We start from the raw sequence: 19,582 nt of genomic DNA, 5'->3' as shown, positions 1-19,582 counted from the left end.
TTCTGGACATTTTCCGGTCAGGAACTGTCAGAGGAACGAACGTTTTGTTCCGTCTCGTTCGTTTCCTGAGTGTCTCCTTATGAGGTAAACATTTTCCATTACATTACTTCCGGCAGCACCATTTCGGCGTGCGTTACTGAGAATACATAAGTACTCTTGCTGTGAGTAATATCACATATCTGTGGTTCAATGTGTGTTATATATGTTTGTAGCTCACATAACTTCGCCGTGTTTAATTGCCTCGTTCATGTTTGCCGCGCGCTTAATTGCCTCGTTAACGTAGTAGGAGCTTGTAGATCGTGAGTTCGTTCCTCAAACCTTGAGTGACTTTTTTTTCAATTCTTTATTTTATTCTCTTCCAAGTATAAATATTAGCCTACTCTAAAACAGAGTCTATTTGGTCCCAATCTAAATGGAGTCAAATTTACTCTAAATAGTCACATTTACTCTATAGAATTTACTGTGTAGCATCTAGTAAAAGAACAATTCAGTGTTCTGACAAATTAGTCAGCCGCACACCAAGCGACACAGTCGAGCTTCACACAGCATGGGGGGTACTGCAAGAAAAAGTACCCTGGCATAGGCTGTGCCCCCACGTAAGCATTCTCCCACAGAACAAATCCATAATCAGAGGCCAACAAGCCAGCTGGAAGGAACAAGATCTTATTGATCGAAGTCCAATGAAGAAGTGTCATGGCACTCAGTGGACTCTGACTGCTGGAATAATTTAGGACGTCATCTCTTGTACATGCGCAGCGTTCTCTCACATGGGTCCGATGTCGCAGGTCGCAGCACAAAATGGGGGACACCACGGGGGACACCACAGTGGACGCCCAAAAGACACTCAAATCTTTAGTGGATTTGGCCCTTACTTACTTACGGCTTGATTAGTTACGTGATGTTTACATACTGTAGATCTGCAGTCAGATGAGACCTTCAATCTGAATAATTTCAATCAGAATGACAAAAAAGTCTGCATGGAAACATGGCCAATGATCTTGGACCAGATCCAAAAGGTCAATCAGTAAAAGAGTGACCATGTCATCTGGCCTAACCACACCAGTTGATTACCTATACCATTTCTTCTGTATGCTCTCCTGTATCAAGAATTTGGAAGCATTCTGCTTAATTTACCAGCAGATGTACTTTGTCCTCCAAGACTTTACCACAATGTGACAGCAGATACAAATAGGAATCATTATAAGGGGGAGGGGGTGCCATTTATCCAACGGCTTTGTAGCAGCAGCCTTTGAGATAATCCTCAGTAGGGCAAGACAAATGGTTGACAGGATCAAACTACCATCTGGTCAGAGACTATCCCCATTGAGGAGCAACGTGGATGACGTGACCAGCCTCCTTCAGAAGGCACCATGTACATTTAGATTGCTGAAAAAGACAGATGAATAGATGGCTTGGTTAGGAATGAAACATAAGTCTGCCAAGTGATGTAGAAAGGAAGCCATAGCCAGAGACGACCTATACGTCAGGAGAGAGAAAATGCCTCTTGTCTGAATAACTTTTCAAAAGCCTGGAGAGGTACAGTAGTAGTATAATACCGACCTATCAAACAGATAAGGAGAACTGTCATGAAGGAGCTCACGGATTTCCCAAAGACAACTCCATGAAAATTAAAGAACCATCAAGAGTTCCTATATGGGCCAAAAGAAGACCATTCAAACATAGGTTGAATGAGCTGTCAGTAAGCTGTCAAACTTTTTCCGCTGACCGGGAGAGGGACACAAGGGCTCACTCACCTGGACAGGAAGTTTCAGTTCCCCATTGATATCATTATTATTTGGTACAATGAGGCAAGATTGGTGCACCTCATTAAGGTCCTGATTCCATTGACTTGAGTCTGACTTCAAGTGCAAGAAGACCAAATACTGTACAGCAAGGTGACTGCTGAGCACAGGGCCCACCATCTAGCCAGTTGATGTCAATGGGGCTCTCAATCACATGCCTCTTGAGGGATGCAGAAGAAGAATGGCATTTATTTATTCAAACCCCAAAAATATGTAAAACCGTTTTTAAATACATGTGTACACGTTTTTTATGGGGGGGGGGGGGGGGGGTTATGCAAGAGCATATGGAAGGTTTTGATGCAGCTTGAAGCAATGGTAGTTATTTTTAAAAACGGCCAGCAGGTGGCAGCAGAGTATAAGAGATCAGCCAGCCAGCTCTTTTTGTCAGTTTTCACCACAAATGTAAATATTGACGAAACTTAGCTATAGTCTAATGCTAATTGCTGCAAAACAGAAACAGATAAAAATATACTTTGTTTTCCTCGAGAAAGAAGAGACTCTAATCTTTCTTTTGGTAAGTAGGTCCATGTTTTTATACCAACAGAACACAATATTCTGTGGCCTTACAAAATCAGTCAAAGTCCAGTAAAACAGCTGGGAGCAAAGGGGGTTGCTTCAGTGAAAATGGCTGGGAGTGAATGAGTTAAATAATCACAATTTTCAGATGTTAATTTTTTTCTTTCTTTCATTGCCCAGAAGTGTACAGTCAAGGTGAAAGAAAGAAAAAAGAAAATCTCTACTTAATTTGAAGGATATCTGACAGAAGTTGTTTAAGAATAACCTATTTTTTACAGCGCTCTTTTGGTCAGAACATTTTCATTTTCATCCCATCATGAAAAGTTGTGAAAGGATGGTGGATGAGGTTAAATCAAGAGATGATGCTTTTCCAGTTAAAAATATGAAGTTATCACCTTATAAGGATGGTTGTTCTTTGGTGGAGCGAGAGCCCGATTGACTTTGAATTCAGATGGCTATAAACTAAAATGTGTTTCTCAAACTCTGAAAAGACATTTAAACGCAGCACATGGTGTGCAGAAATATTTTCTGCAGACTTGAGCTTTTGCTTGGGGTTCTGGTTGTAGTTTTCTTGAGGTTCTGGTGCTTTTTACCTCAGTGTAGGCCTGTGTGACCTGCTCGTAGAGGCTCTGGTGGCGGTGGACGGCCAGCTCTAGCTCTTGCATCTCGGTTGGGAGCCCCCCCTCACTGCAAACCTTGCACCACGCCTCCACTTCCGACAAGAACTGAACAGACAAAGAAATGGGATCAGACGAGTTATTAGGTAACTGAATGAAAACTACTCATTAGACCAATTTCGTTAGGCATTTCGTTGTCGTCAAAATTACAATTGAAGAAAGTCTAGGACTTTTTATTCTGCTCACCTGTTCCGCTTTTTGGTGGAAAACAGCAGACATGGCAAGGATGGTAGAGCGTTCATCAAGAGCGGCAGCGAAGCTTTTCCAGTCCAGGTCCAGCTGACTTGAGATCTGTTTAATTTGTGTGGAGGCGTAGTGTCCTGCCTCCGCTAGGCGACTCGCTACTGACATGATCCTGTTGATGTTGACGTAAGCATTCTAGAAGGGAGAAAAATGCAACAATATGGCACCTACTGTATACTGTATAGAATCATTGTGTGAGTTGAGGGAGTGTGTCTGTGTGTTCTTTACCATGGAGTTCATGGCAAAGTGGTTGTGTTGCGTCTGCAACTCGGCGGCATGTTGGTACGCTCGACCGATCTCGGCATGGCTCTGAAGGAACAACTCCTTGTTGTGGCTGATCCAATCAAACATCTGCAAACAGAACGATTGGTTATCGCTAACAGCTAGTTTAGCGTCATCTCACTTCCCCATGAGACCACAGGTATGGGCTACAATGGGCTGGCTCTTTGCACAAATTGACTACTTTCTGAACTCAGTACCACTGCTTCATTTCCTGTCTTTCATGGTTGGACAAACTGATTAATCCAGGTCTGCCTGACCTCAGTAACCACGACGACAATGGCCAGACACACCTGGATTAATCAGTTTGTCATTAATCATGAAAGACAGGAAATAAATGAGTGGTATTGAGTTCAGAAAGTAGTGGATTTGTGCAAAGAGCACATTATGAGTATTTTTTTTTTTCACTCAAAAAGCTGCTGATATGGATAACTTCAAGATTATCCAGAGAGTGCAGATTGCCTCCATGTCTTAAACATTTGTCTTGAGAAATTAATTCATACACCACCAACATCTTAATAGCTAAGAGGAGGTCATGTTTCAGCTTCTAATATTAAATTTTTAGTTTTTACAGTTGTATGATGCTGAATTTTTTAGTGTTTTGGCCGTAGTAGTTGATTGAGCGGCTCATACTAGTGCTGTTAGATTTTTGCCACTTGTCACTAAAACCAGGCGGAGTTTGGTAACCTCGCCAGCCAGATTGATAATTGTGATTCTCTCGAGGGAGTTCTTCACATTATCAATCTGGCACTTCACTCGTCAGACCCATTCGGGAAAGGCGGGACTTGCTGTACAATACTTCGAGCTGATTGGACAATGTGGCATCTTTGCACATTTGTTTTGACCAACCAAGGAAACGGATGAAAATCTTGTCTTCAGTCTCATTTTAGGGAGGGGGGGTGGTTGCACAAACATCATTACCAGATAAAAATGCACGAAACACCTCTCACTGTTCAAATTCAACAAGGAAACGGTGAGTAATTCTACGAGAACATAATTAATTGCACCATCCATTCGTCTATTAGGTTTGTTTGGCTCTGGTTGATCTTTTGCTCTCTGCTGCCACCTGCTGGCCGTTTTTGTAATAACTGCCATTGCTTCAGCCATTCTCTTCAGTTCAGAGGCTGCATCAAGGCCTTCTGTATGCTTTAGCATAAAAAAACCATAAAAACGTATAAATACATCTTTGGGAGCATGGTAATATTTAAAATAGACTGTTTTTTGGAGCAAATTAATTAAGTGCAGTCAAGTGAGAAAGAGGACTATTCGTGTACTACTCGCCAATGGTTGAACTACAGTATCGGCTGTTGGAAAACTGCAGATGTTTGTTTACTTTCAGGACTTTGTTACATCTGTGGTTGTTGTTAAAGGTACAGTCCGAAGGATTTGTTATGGCCTGGCTGGGATTTTTCTGGGCGGAGACTAAACGTTTTCCTTCCCCCAGCAAAGCCGTGGAGGCAAGCTACTATCAGTGGCATATGCAAATTTTGTTGTGTGAACCCCCGGTCCTGATTGGTGGACTGTTTCCGCGGACGTGTTAGGGGTTTGATTCATGTGTTTTATCTGCATATACAAATTCGGCTGTGCAAACCCACACTTCTAATTGGTGGACTGGTTTTACGCTCATTCCTGGTTGGCTGCGGTCCTGGGCTTCCTCGAGTGTCAGTTTTGAATGTTGTGTTTACAAAGAATAATGGAAAACAATATAAAAGATACATTGTATTGAATCGGTAAATGCAACATCAATACACTGAAGTTGTGATTGATGGAGTTTCACCCAAGTAAACAGATGTGTTGCTATCGCGGTAATGACTCATCCTTCAAGCTATGTCCTCCCAAAAATGTGCATCATTGTGAAGCCTAGGTCCTCATGCACCCTCACACTGATGTGCACCAAACTGTTGCATTTCTTCTGAAAGCTTTGTAATTATTTACTGGAGGAACACTCCCTTGTCGCCGCACTCCTGTCTGTCTGTTTTGTGCGTATGCAAGTGAACACGAGACATCAACACTTCAAGTTCTCCCAAACAAATTGAAGGAGAGGCAAGAAAATGACCATCTTTAGTAAACCTTACCTATAAATATTTTTGCAATATGTTGCGTTGATGTTTAACATGTACAGATAATCTCAAATCTAGAGTCACAACTGCAGCTGATCAATTAGCTGATGCAAGTGGTTGATTTTTACACGTACTTTTCATTGAACACTAATCTCCGCTTTAGGTCATGTCACACTCAAAGATCTCATGCTCACAAACCTTTACTACTCTTCATAAGTGTTTGTAAAGTGTATCCTTCCTTACCTTCTCTGCGTCCTGCTCAAAGAGTCGTAGCTGGAAACACTGGTCCAGCTTCAGTTTCCGGACATGCCACATCTGATGGAGATGTTGCCTGGTGGAGTGGAGCTTGTCCAGCAGACTTGCCACCTGACACATACGCATAAACACACACAAAACATACAATATTTATTATACCACACTGTAGCAAAAGTACGACGGCGTATTAGGAACTTGTATAATTATTTTTTTTCAGAGGGGGTAATATTCAGAGAAAAAACTTGCACATTTGCTACTTTATAAAGTGGCAAATTTGCGACTTTATGAAGTGGCTAATTTCCGAGAAAAAAACGTGCAAATTTGCCACTTTATAAAGTGGCAAATTTGCAAGAGAAAAAAAACTCAGAAACTTATGAGAAATACACGTAGCGTAGTTATAGTCTAATGTGAAGATTTCTTGGTGGTTAATGGGATAATGTTTATAAAATGAAAAGGAAGGATGGAGACGGATTCATTCTTAATTTAAACTTTACTCGTCATACGCGGCAGCTAGAGCGACAACACTTCCTGATCCCCTATCAGCTGACTTAACGCTAACCAATCAGAAGCTAGCGTACTTTAGGTAAATGCAAGTGAATGACGGAGAGCAGCAGATTTGACACATCAACTTAGATACTTGTACAAAAAAAATACCCAAATGTATGAATGTGTAAATAATAATTCTGGAAACATAAATGTACAAGTAAAGATATATTTTTACAAATTAACTTAAATTCTTGATCCTCAGGGTGTGGACCTGCGCAAAGCGTCATTGTCATTGGCCGTACCCAACGCTGCAAAGTGCTTAACATCATATGGTTAACGTACGAGTATTTCTCGTAAGCTTCAAAGGTTTTTTTCCCCGCAAATTTACCACTTTATAAACTCGCAAATTTGTTAGTTTATAAACTCGCAAATTTGCCACTTAAATTGGCACATTTTGTCGAATTTGCAAATTTGTGAGTTATTTTCTCTGAATATTGCCCCCACCCTTTAAAAATATATATATTTATATGTGACCCTAATACGCCGTCACACAAAGAACTACAAATTTGGGGGATTTTAATCATCGTTTCATTACAGTAGTCACTCGCACTGCACCACTTGGAAATATCCTGGCTTCTGTTATTTAGAAAAATTCTGAATTGGTCTATAAAAGGCACAGGTAAATCTTCAGCTACAACTCTGATGTGCCAATTTCGCAGGCCCCATGTCGCTTTTCTGTGTGTAATTTCCCTTATGGGATGAATAAAATATAGTATTTCTTCATCTAGCTATAAATGTATCAAAAACTACTGAATGAAGGTGGTGGAACATGTTACCTTGGGAACGAGGCTCTGGAAATCAGCAGAGCCGGAGATGCAGCTCCTCCCCGAGTAACCGTCACTACATCGAATACACTGTAGCAAGCGCTGGCCTTCCCGGTCCAAATCTTCCACAGGAGCTTTCAGCACCTTCAGCAGAGTTGGTGGAAAAGATGATGAGCACTAATAATGTCAAAAACGATGGTGATGTTGATAGATGGGCCAAGCAAAACCAAGGTGAAGTATGATGAGGAACATTTTAGTTCAGCTGCATAACACATTTTAGGAATAATTTTCTTCACAAGGCAAGTAAGTAGCGTGTTGGTAGTGCTCACCTTCTTCTTTAGCTGTGTGTGCTCTTCTATTAGCCGACGAGATCCTTCAACATCAGAAGGAAATTCTTTCTTGGACAATACCTCCTTGGACATGAAGCAAGTAAATTTCAGTTTTCCCTACATTGCATCATCCTTCAAGTCACACAGTCAGCACTCTATAATGCATCTACCTGAAGCCACCCCCAATCTCGCCATTCATTTGGATGGTTATCCATTCATGGAACAATCAAAGGACATTTACGTTCAATGACATTCAACCATCCAACCGACCATCATTTCATCTATGCATCAAGGCATTCACACAAATACTGTACATCCATTCATCCAGTCAGTCATCAGGTCATCAATCTGTTCATCAGTTAGGTTTCAATTAGTGGTGCAACGGATTACAAAAGTCACGGTTTGGATCGGAACACGGATTTGAGTCACGGATTGGATCGTTTTTAGGATCAGCAACAACAACAACAAAAAAAGATAAATAGTACTTTGTCTTCATTTATTTTGTAAAATGCTTTCCTCCATTAAAAAAAAATAAAAAATCAATTCAAAATGTCTAATATAGCCGTTTAGGATTTAGTGTCTTCATTTATTTTGTAAAACTTTTTTTCCCATTAAATACAAATATATATATATCAATTCAATATGTCTAATATAGCCGTTTAGGATTTAGGAACAAAACTTTTAAGTGCAATGTAAGGCTTATTTTATACATGGTCCATGTTTAAAACAACAACGTACTAAGGGCTTCAAGTTGTGTTGCTAAAATCTAAACGGCTATATTTGACATTTTGGGTTGAATGTTTTTCTTTTTAATGGGCAAAAGTGTATTATAAAAGCAGTGTTTCCCACACCATGTTAATACTTGGGTGGGCTACCCAAGTAAACCGGCCACCATCCAAGAAGTTTTTAAGGAAATATATTAAAAAGGAGAAAAAAAAGTGCGACCAGATATTCCCGCATGTAACGTTAGTTCGCTGTCACTCACTTGTGGATCTTGAGGCTAGAGGAGACGCAAGTAACACGACTGAGAACATCTGAAGTACCACAAAAAACAGAACGAGCAGCGTCGTCCTCCATGGCTTCCGTGTTGTTTCCCCCACTCTACTATTGTGTCGCAGCCGGTTATACGCTGCTTCCGCCCAGCTTCCCAGATGCCCATTGGAGGTGGAAACACAGTGCGTGCGAGGGTTGGGCTGAGCTGACCCGCCAGCGAACCAAGCAGTGCGGAGCTAGGCTCCAGTGGAAATACGCTATAAAAGGGAAGTCAAGCTAGCATCACGCCACGACGTGGACCAACTTCAAAGTAAAGGTCTACTAAGGCTATTTGCATTGCAGTCAATGTATTATTTGGCAAACTTTATTTTGAAGTTAGCCTGAATGTAAGGGGTGTGTTACTTTGTTGTTCTTGTTTTTTTCCCCCACCAAACAATTCACAGATCCTGAGCGATCCGAACCGTGGGGCCTGATCCGAACCGACCACGGATCAATGATGATACTTTGCACCACTAGTTTCAATCCATCATCCCACCTGCAAGTCTTCCAATCGGGACAAGAGATGAACCGCATTGGACATGAACTCCTCCAGGGAGACTCTCAGGTCCATCCACTCGTCGTGGTTGTAATCCAGGGAGCCTTCAAAATCATCCGTCAGTTGCGAGGGATCCACCAACTTGGCCAGACCTTCCACTGACACCATGCTGGTCTGATGGAAAGCAATTTGGAGAGCCCTCAGCGGGAGATTGTGTCACTTTTCACATTTAATGAGACCACTCACTTCAAAGGAGAACTTTGCACTGCCAAAGTTGGTCTTCTGCTTCTGCCAGAAGTTGTCCGGTTTGATGATGAGCGCCACGCAGATCTCGACCGGGAAAAACTCCTGCAGCGTCTTCAACAGAGGCTTGATTAGCTCCCACTTGGAGCCCCGCATGTCAATGATGACAGTGAAGCCTCTCTTGCACACATCCTCACTATAGTCAAGACAAGGCAAGAGTATGTTTGTTAGCGCACCAGGTGTTACCAAAGAAGGCTTTTCTAATTCAGTCTGCAACAGATAGACAGGCGTATAAACATATGAAATACGCATATGAAAGGACACCACTTTGTCATGATTTCCAGCAAGAATCACAAATCATTTTGCGCTTCAGTTCCATGTATTACCAACTGGAGTCACCTGCAGTCACCCTCACCCCACTCACTCTTCATGTAAATTCATGTAGTCTGCCTCAAGGAAACGCAAGGTTCCCCAAGTCACCATGGAAACTGCAGTTGGATTAGCACAGCGTGGCTAATAGGAAAGAATAACACCAATTTCAGACCACTTTGGTCCTGCTCTTCTGTATTCTTACTCGCCAGGTACATATGTTGAGAGGATGTTATTCATTTTGACATGAACAAAATTAACTACACAACACAGCTATTTGTTTGATGCATGTTTGCCGATGTTTCCTCCAAGCAGTTTCACCCAGTTCAGTACAAAATGGGATAGTTTGACCTGCACTGTAAAAAAAAAAAGGAATATAACAGAATTTTAATTTTGTGTTCTTTATCTGGAAAATATCATTTAATTTACAAAATTAACTAATGTCAAATGTAAAATAACATGAAATCACTGTAACTGTAAAAACACACAATAATTATATTATTTTACAAAAAAAACTCCATTAGAAATACATATATTGATTGTTAAAATACATTCACAAATATATATCGTAATTTCACAAATACAAATACACACATTTGTCTGTTATTTAATGGAATAAAAAGTAAAGTAAAAAGTAAAACCCTAAAAAAAAATGAAAAAAACATTTATATTTACTGAGAAATTAACAGTAAAAACGTGTAATTTTACCATAATTTCTTTGTGAGTTGACTTTTTTTAAGCGAAAATAACAAAAATTTCTGTAATGTCTTAGATGGTAACATTCATTGATTAACATTTATCTTGAAAGTGAAAATATTTTAAATAAATAAACAAATAAATATTTGAAAACATCTAATGAGATTGTCAAATTGTTTGTTTTCCTCATGCAATATCTCCCCTTGAAAGGGATAAACTATCTACTCAGAGTTAGAAGTTGGAATTCACTCGAATGACCAGGCAGCTTTCCTTTTTTTCTTCTTTTATTGCCAACTGTCAGTTTGGCTTGACAGAGATATAGGGAAAGGGGAAAGCTTGAGAGGGTGAATAATATGCAAAGCAAAGAATTGGACTTACGGATGCTGTCCCTGCTTTAAGGCAACAGCACTACCAAGTATGCATTTCATGTGATCTAAAATTATAAACAACAGTGGTTGCGTGGGTCATTGGTAGAGTGGTTGTCTGGTATCCCTGAGGTTGTGGGTTCAATCCCCTTTGTAAACATGTTAAAGTATCGTTGAGCAAAATACTGAACTCCTAATGCTGTTATCAGAAGGTGAATGGCTAGTCAAAATGTAAAGTGGTTTAAGAGCTTCGTAAGGTGGAAAAATGCTATATAAATCAATACACTAAACTGTTGCCATTTTAAATCCAATATCTAGTTTTTCAACAGTTATTGGCCATGTTTTGAAAGAACAATCACATTATTTTTTTGTCATATACTATTATTACATCAAACTCAAATTATTAAACATTTTTCCATAAAATAACTAATAACTGATAACATCCAATTTCTGTACAGCAGTTGTCTTCAGCCTGTCTTGTAATATTGTTGGACTGTTCAGGCTAGCTAGCCGAGGCACTAAATAGGCTTGAAGTGACACAGTGTGTTGACAAGAGTCTGCTGCGAACACTGGAGCGCTTTCATGCTGATGCAAATCAAACACAGGGCTCCATCTGCTGCTTTGATTCCACCATCAAGCGCTCCAATGGCCACTTCATCCTCCTTCCATTTGGCATAATTCGCTCCATCAACGCATTTACTTAAGAGAAACAAGCATTTCTGATGGGAAGAATGTGTGTATGTGTGTGAGTGCGTCCATGTGTCTACCTGGGAACAGTAGACAGGTATGTGACCAGCCTTCTTAGGTCCTCTTGTTTTATTCGGTCGTGGTTGCTTCGTGCAGGGAACGTCAAGATGGGTCCTCCTCGTTTGTCCCGCCCGCCTGCACGCAGACATGAATATTTAGTTTCAGGATTCAAACAAACATCCATCTATCCATTTTCTTAACCGCTTTTCCTCACAAGGGTCGCGGGGGGCGCTGGAGCCTATCCCAGCTGGCTTCGGGCAGTACACCCTGAACTAGTTGCCAGCCAATCGCAGGGCACACAGAAACAAACAACCATCCACACTCACAATCACACCTATGGACAACTTGGAGTGTTCAATTAACCTGCCATGCATGTCTTTGGAATGTGTGAAACCCACGCAAGCACGGGGAGAACATGCAAACTCCACCCAGGAAGGCTGAAGACCGGACTCGATCTCACGTCCTCTGCACTGAGAGGCGGATGTGCTAACAAGTAAGCCACCGTGCCGACCCTCAAACAAACATTTATTGTGTAAATAGGTTTGCACAAACCAATTAGACCCAATAAACCCACACTCATGCTCGACGTGCCTACCACATTTTTTGGGGCTATGTTAAACTGGCTTTTAGGGCTGATAGCTCAACATAATGGTACCAACTACCGAGACAATTGTTAAATGTAAAGTTTCACCTGGATGAACATGACTGCTAAATTTGGTGTGGGAAAACTCTAATAAACATGAATAGTTTGGCCTAAGAATAATAATAATGAAGCAAGAACAAACAAAGCAATTACAAGAGGGCCTTTGCATTACGTCCTCCGGCCTAAAGGAGCCACAAAGCTCAGTGTGCAAATCGCGTTCGGGTCAGCTGAGTGGCGAGTGCAGCGAGGCGCTTTTCGCATCTGCTTGTTTTGGCACACACACTCATGTGTAACGCCTGCCAGATGCGAGAATTTCACATAAGTCATATGTTCAGGGTGTTAAGCGCCTTGGATGATTTTCCCTGGCCGTTTCCTGCCTGGACAAATCCTGCAGGGAGGGAGGACGCTAATGATTTTTTTCTGTAAGCCCATTTGTCTACTGTAGTTAGCCCCCTCCAAAAAGTTTTAGCCTTCTTTCCAGCAAAAGGTACACTTTGTTCAATGTTAGTAACCATATTTTTGCGTTTCCATTGTCAAATGTTTTAAATAGAACAATTTTTAAAGCCCCGCTAATTAACCTTTCAACCTTCAATTCATATTTTCATAATTCTGCTGATGAAACATTGACTTATAGTTAGATTAATGAAACCTTTGTCATGGCCTGAGGGTGTCTGTATCATTTTTACTGGCAATAAAAACGTACGTCTACGCGTGATTACTGTTATCATGGAGAAGCTACAAAACAACCCAAGAAACAAAGATTTTTGTCTGAGGAGACAACAATATAAAGCCTACCTGGATAAAAGCACAGTACAGGATTTCACTCGGTGGCATACCAACGCTGCCTTTGCGGGACATGGCTCTTTCCATGCTTTCCATGCTCAAATCAAAATGTTTATGCTAATGTTAGCAAAAAATAGCAATCAGCTTGATAGTTCGCCTTTCCACACTGACTCGACCAGCCACGCAACATTCAAATGTTGTGTGCTTTTGTGTTTACGAGTGCTTGTGAATGCATTGCGGGAAGGTACAGAGGGGGAGCGCAGCGTTTGTGTGTATACAATAAAAAAAAGTTACGATTACACAACCAGTGGCTGCTGTTAACATACTTGAGAAACGTTCCAGTGCTGTATAAAGAAAAAATAGAAAATAGCCACTGGAAACAATGTAATTTGGACATCCAGATTTCACGACAAAATGTGCTGTTCCTTTTGGGAAATGTGGTCCTCATTCAAGGGAAAACAATACGGCTTTTGTCCATATGGTGCCGCCATAATCAAAGAAAACTGAATCTTGCTTTGTATTGCTTTAAATTGAACAATTTTGGTACCACTTGGTACGAAAATCGCAGAGTAACTTAATTATTCAGCAAAAACATTGTCAAAATATTTAACTGTAATCAAAAAAACTGTACTGCCTGTTTGCACATTACACATACATAATAAGCAAATGGTTAAAGCCATATAATACCATACATATATTGTCAAATTTTTTTGTTTTGTTAAAGCATGAAACAAATATGTAAACTTGCCCGCTAATAGGGTCGAGGTTAAAATCTTGTCTACGGCATACCTGTGTATGTTCACCCCATGCTTGCATGGGTTTTTGGGGTACTCTGACTTCCTACCACATTCCACAACATCTAAGGTTCATTGAAGACTTAAGGCTTAGGTGTGAATGTGAGGGTGAATGTGTTTTGATAATACTGTTATCTGCTCAAAACCTCCTCAAAATTGTCAAAATTTACTTTAAAACAAAGTACTGGACTGGACAAGTTACATGACTTAATTTGTCAGCCAAACAAAATGAATGGATTGAGCAAAACATGCCATGTTTCATATAGCTCAACTTCTCATAGGTGACATCATGTTGCACTGTAGTCAGGAAACTCGTAAAAAATAAATAATAATAAAAAATAAATAAAGGAAACTCGTGAGTAAACTGACATCGCCTCTGCTGGTTGTAACCATGTATTGCACCCCATTTTGCCTCAACTGCTACATGACAATTGCAAAAATACAGCCAAATTCTTCTTAATAATGAATACGCTATTATGTCCATTCACAATCAGTAATTTTGCTTCACCTCAAGTAGAAGTGTGGAGCTACACAAAAAGCGCTCTGCAAATTGGTAGACAGAGAATTGTACACCAGATTAGGGTTGACTGTCCCAAACCATACTGTGGTAGCAAAGAAGTGTTGACATTTAGCTCTGCACAAAAGACATATGCAAATGGATCCTTTGGAGCTCTGTGTGTAAAGTAGCTCAAAAGCTTGCTTCTGCTGTGTTTCTTCTCGTTACACATTTCTGATGATTTGAGCGCAGCACTTTGCACTTCTTACGCTTCATTACACCGGTCAAATGAGCGCGAGCAGGAGTGAGTTCCAGACTTCTTTTAAGCATGTTGGATTCAATCAAAGAATCAAATGACAGATTATTGGCAGCATCGTTGACCGTCGGTCAGCATATCTGGCTCACAGTTCTGTGGGTCTGTTTGAATCTCGGTTCAGAGTACTCTACTTTGCTCTCATTTTAGAAACACATGCATGCTAGTTTAGTGAAGACTGAGTGCTGCAGGTTTTAGATGTTTCTGTACTCCAACATACTTGATTTATATAATCAGCTCATCAGAAAGCTCCGCAAAAGCCTGATAATCATCCTGATCTTTAGAATCAGGTGTGTTAGAGGACAAAAACATCTAAAACTTGCAGGACTCCGGCCCTTGAGGACCAGGATTGGGGAAGCCTGCTCTAAATTCTAATACTGTAGGTGAGAATATGTCTATGAATAGCTTTTTGCCATATGATTGACTAAAGATCAATCCAATGACTTCACCTGTGACCTCAATGAGGACAATTTTTTCCAAAATGGATGAATAAACGGTCATTTAACTCATTCACTCCCAGCCATTTTCACTGACTACGTTTACATGCAGGCAATAACCCTTTTAAAACACGAATATTGGCAATATTCGGGTGTCCGTCCTTCACCCCCTTACATCGGGTTATTCCAAACGCCATTTATACGGGGGTAACTCTGTCAACTTGCGCATGTGAACGTGTTATTCCGATTGTTCCAGAAACCCGAATTATGACCAGAACCCGAATATTGCCTGCATGTAAACGTAGTCACTGAAGCAACCCCCTTCGCTCCCGGCTGATTTACTGGATTTTGACTGATTTTGCAAGGCCCACAGAATATTCTGTTCTATTGCTATAAAAACATGGAACCTACTAAAAGAAAGATAAGAGTCTCTTCTTTCTTTAGGAAAATATTTTATATTTGTATGTTTCCGTTTTGCAGCAATTAGCATTAGAATACAGCTAAGTTTCATCATTATTCGCAAACCTGTTGAAAACACTGGGGGAAAGAGCTTTTTGCAACATGGCCCTGGTTGATCTCTTATACTCTGCTGCCATCTGCTGGCCGTTTTTTGTAAGAGCTGCCATTGCTTTAAGCGACCTCTTCGGGTCAGAGGCTACATTAAGTAAAAAACTTATTTTTTTAACTAAATATATGTTTTAGAAAAAAAAATATGTAAGATACTTTTAGAGTTTGATTACTAAATACACAGCGAGGTTCAGAAAAAAAACCTAAATGGCCAATAAGAGCACAGCACAGAGATTTGACACTTGCTTGAAGCAAATGACATGTTTTATGTTTTTTACATTTTCAATATAGTTTCATTGAAGAATTCAAACACAAAAGCTGACGAGCGCCATTTAGACAAAAATATAGCCATGCCTACTAGCAGACTGCCTATCACGGCATCATTCCATATTGCATTAACCATGTAAAACCAAACAACTACTGAATATAAAGCAAAATGAAGGTTTATTGCAAAAGCCAAGTTCCATAAGCATTTTATTGCAGTTACCATTGCATGCAGTTATCTCCATAAAAGCCACGTATTTAGTCATGGCGAACTTGTCACTCACTGTACTGTACGACCCCAAACATATCTGTACCTGTTATTCCTCGTTAACATATAATATAATATATCTTGTTTTGATTGTGCTTGAAAGTAAATGTAAAATAGGACAATTGTGTGAAACAGTTAAAGAGAGATCAAGTCATGAAATTCTCTAATGATGAGTCAGCCTTAATTATCTCGTCACTAACATTCTGTTGGTTCTCCCACAAGATATTTGAAGTGAACAATGGGAAGCTTAAATTGGAAGCTGATTTGTTTTTTTTTCTTGTCTTTTGTTTTCTGTTCCACAAACAACCTGCACTGGGCATATACAAACTCATTACTTAAGTGAGAGGAGAAAAGGCAAGCAAGGGAACCTGGCTGGAATGTGTATACTGCTACCATAGTTCAGCAACACACAAAAATATGACATATTTTTGATGGTATTTGTATTTTACAGTTTATCTCATGAGGATAAGCGGTTCAAATAATGCATGGATGGATTTTTGTAGCACTCTGAGTATGTGAATTGTTGTACCATAACTAATGCATTTTAGATGTCTTGTATGTTTTTAAATTTAAATTAAATTTAAATTTAAATTTGTCATTGTCATGCCTGGTAATAAATTAATTGAAGCAACAAAATCATTCAACAGCCACTTGGATTTTTTTTTTTCAATTATTAACTATGCCGTAAAAAAATAGTGTTAACCTGGAAGCAGAAATAAAAAAATAATTATAATAATTTTACTCAAATCAAAAAAGGTTAATGGGTGCTTTTGCGTTGTACATCTTATTGTTAAACAATGGTCTTGGGGCACCTGCACAAGAGAATTTATTTTTCTTGAGAATTTCAATGGAAATGTTTTGATGTGCACACCAAATTACGGTAATTAATAGCTCAGGCAGTCATAGATAAACCAGTTAGGTCGTCCACAAAGTCAGTTGAATGGCTCAAAAAAACAAAGTCACAGCTTTGCTTGCTCCAAAGTAAGTACAGTAATATATCCATCCATCCATCCATTTTCTGTACCGCTTGTCCTCACAAGGGTCGCGGGGGTTGCTGGAGCCTATCCCAGCTGGCTTCGGGCAGTAGGCGGGGTACACCCTGTACTGGTTGCCAGCCAATCGCAGGGCACACAGAGACGAACAACCATACTCACAATCACACCTATGGACAATTTGGAGTGTCCAATTCACCTGCCATGCATGTTTTTTGGAATGTGGGAGGAAACCGGATTACCCGGAGAAAACCCACGCAAGCACGGGGAGAACATGCAAACACAGTAATATATTATCTGCTAAATAAAGCCATGCCATTGGTAGCTCCTTAACCAAAATACTAAGGTTATGCTAGTAAATTGAGGCCTATTTAGTCGTATGCCCTGCCCACCAGCTAAGCCAGGTGAGCTAAGAAGGAATAATTGTTATGGTCTTAAACAACTTTGTCCACTGTTTCCATTGTGAATCGTTGTGCTAAATGACCTTTACTCTGTGATATGTAAGTTACATTAGCATCCATCTTGTTTTGTATTGAATTATTTCTGTCACGTCGGCTGTGGTTCTGGACCCAAGTGTGGTGGGGCAGAGCGAGGAGGCTGAGGTAAAGTCCAAAAACAAAAGGGTTTTATTAATTAAACAAAAACAAGGTGGTGCACAACGTACCGACAAAAAACAACAAAGTCCTTAATCAAAGCAAACTCAAATGGCATAAAATAAATACACCAACAGTAATGAGACACACCTGGGGAACACAATAGTCTGAGGGCACCGATTGGTCAGACACACTGGGAAGGGAAGAAACACAGGTGGACGTGATCAGACATAACGAGACAAGGGGAGAAATCAGGAACACATGACAAACACCAACCATAGACAAAAACACCAAACATACCCATAATAAATAAAATCCAACCCCTACAAAACCGAAACATAACAATTTTATTATATCACTGATCTGATAGATTTAATTTTCAAAGGAATGCTGTACATCCTGACTACGAAAAATCTGTATTTCAACTTAATATTGACCCCTTCTTAAAATAATCGCCCAAGTCATTTTTTCAGATTTTTCAGGAAACGCAAAAATTTAACCATAATTTTAAGAGGGTGTCGATATGTATTATTTGGACATTTAATGGGCCATTTCATACAAGTTTAATAGCACAAGATTAATATTCAGACCTAGAAGAAAGCGCTGCACAGCATTCCGAAAATATATGGGAAAACCCTTCCCCTTTCGAGCCAATTAAAGTAAGTCTGCCAACTAGCAACATTTTGCCACTTCAACAAGTACTTCAGGTTCCAGTTTCATTTGAGTTGGAAAATGAATAATTCTGTTTGACAGTGAGTGAACACTGGCCATTTGTTGTTCTTTGGCGTTTAATAATAATAAAAAGGTAATTGATCGTATTATTGGTCTCCTTGTTATTAAAGCTTGTAACAAAATAAGTTAAATAACTGTGTGGCATGAATGTGAAAGGAGCCCTTATGGGTACAATCAGAAACACCATAATCAGCCCAGTGGGCCCCAGATGGGAGATAAATGGGTTGGCCAAGTGGTTTTTAGCTAGGGCCCATATGAGGCCCAACTTGAGCCCATCTGCACAGCAAATATTGGTTAAAAGTACATGGTGATTCACAAAGAAAATATAAGAAAACTCTAGCTTGGAGACACGTGTTGTACATACGGTACCTTCAAGTTTTTATTTCATGTTTTACAGTGCTCAATGTGGCTACCACCGGCAGCACGTACAACATCAAGCCAGTATGAGAATTCCTCCCAAACCTCAGGATGTTGCAGTCCACCGTATAGTTGATTTGCAGCTGTTATTTGATCTTCAATATTTGCTGGAATTGTTTGTCTTTAACATACCCCCCACCCCCCATCCACCACCACCACCCCCACCCCCAAAAAATCAACTTCTAACTGGGACCCAGCTGGGCAGCCCAGATGGGGCCCATTCATAGCCCATTCCATACCCATGTTGGTTTTAGCTAGGGCTCATATGAGGCCAACCTTTAGCCGAATGTAGGTTTTAGCTAGGGCCCATGTGAGGCCCTCCTTGAGCCCATCTGGGGGGCCACCATGAAATCCTTGGCCAAAATTAACCCAGCCCAGATGGGACCCATCCACCAGCCCATATCCGCCCCACATGGGTGTGTTGACAGTGAAGGGGTGGGCGGGTTCTATGACACTCACCGGACACAAAGGCCACTTTCTCCTTCAAGACAGGAAGAACATCAGATGCCTTGATGCCTTCAGTCCTCAAAGACCCTGCAGCAAGATGACAAAAAGAAGAGACAGTCAGTGGAGCTTTACGATTTTATAATTAATCCAATTATCAGATCAACATTCCTGTGAGAGAAAAAACTCGTTGCCGCACGCTGACACAAGCGCTTTCTGAAAATGCAGTGGAAAAAGCCTTCCCGTGCTGCTTCTTATTGCCTTTCAAACAACATTTTTGTGTTTCATAACAGCAACACTTGAAACTTCAGCAGTTGTGGGACAGTTCTGCACACAGAATGTGGTTTGTAATCCACCATCATTTTGCACTTTCTCAAGATCCAAATTTTTTCTCATGAGGGCTGGGGGATGTGACCCAAT

At 40.3% G+C, this 19,582-nt stretch overlaps 1 protein-coding gene across 4 annotated transcripts in view; it reads right to left on the bottom strand.

Moving 5' to 3' along the window:
* Positions 1 to 19,582, bottom strand: part of kalrna (kalirin RhoGEF kinase a) — a 142,527-nt gene that overhangs the window by 87,854 nt on the left and 35,091 nt on the right. For all 4 annotated transcript variants that reach the window (XM_086090380.1, XM_086090381.1, XM_086090382.1 and 1 more), the window contains exons 2-11: positions 19,178 to 19,252; positions 11,440 to 11,554; positions 9,246 to 9,438; positions 9,000 to 9,173; positions 7,472 to 7,555; positions 7,155 to 7,286; positions 5,821 to 5,943; positions 3,467 to 3,589; positions 3,182 to 3,373; positions 2,912 to 3,043 (exon numbers count right to left, since the gene is read on the bottom strand). In XM_086090380.1, the coding sequence (XP_085946506.1) occupies positions 2,912 to 3,043; positions 3,182 to 3,373; positions 3,467 to 3,589; positions 5,821 to 5,943; positions 7,155 to 7,286; positions 7,472 to 7,555; positions 9,000 to 9,173; positions 9,246 to 9,438; positions 11,440 to 11,554; positions 19,178 to 19,252 (1,343 nt within the window). The remainder of the gene's footprint in view (positions 1 to 2,911; positions 3,044 to 3,181; positions 3,374 to 3,466; positions 3,590 to 5,820; positions 5,944 to 7,154; positions 7,287 to 7,471; positions 7,556 to 8,999; positions 9,174 to 9,245; positions 9,439 to 11,439; positions 11,555 to 19,177; positions 19,253 to 19,582) is intronic.

This window comes from Leptonotus elevatus, chromosome 12, assembly GCF_054856555.1.
Source record: "Leptonotus elevatus isolate MCC_2025b chromosome 12, RoL_Lele_1.0, whole genome shotgun sequence".
NCBI lineage: Eukaryota > Metazoa > Chordata > Actinopteri > Syngnathiformes > Syngnathidae > Leptonotus > Leptonotus elevatus.
The sequence above is the reverse complement of the archived record's forward strand: the minus strand, read 5'-3'. Positions and strand labels throughout refer to the sequence as shown.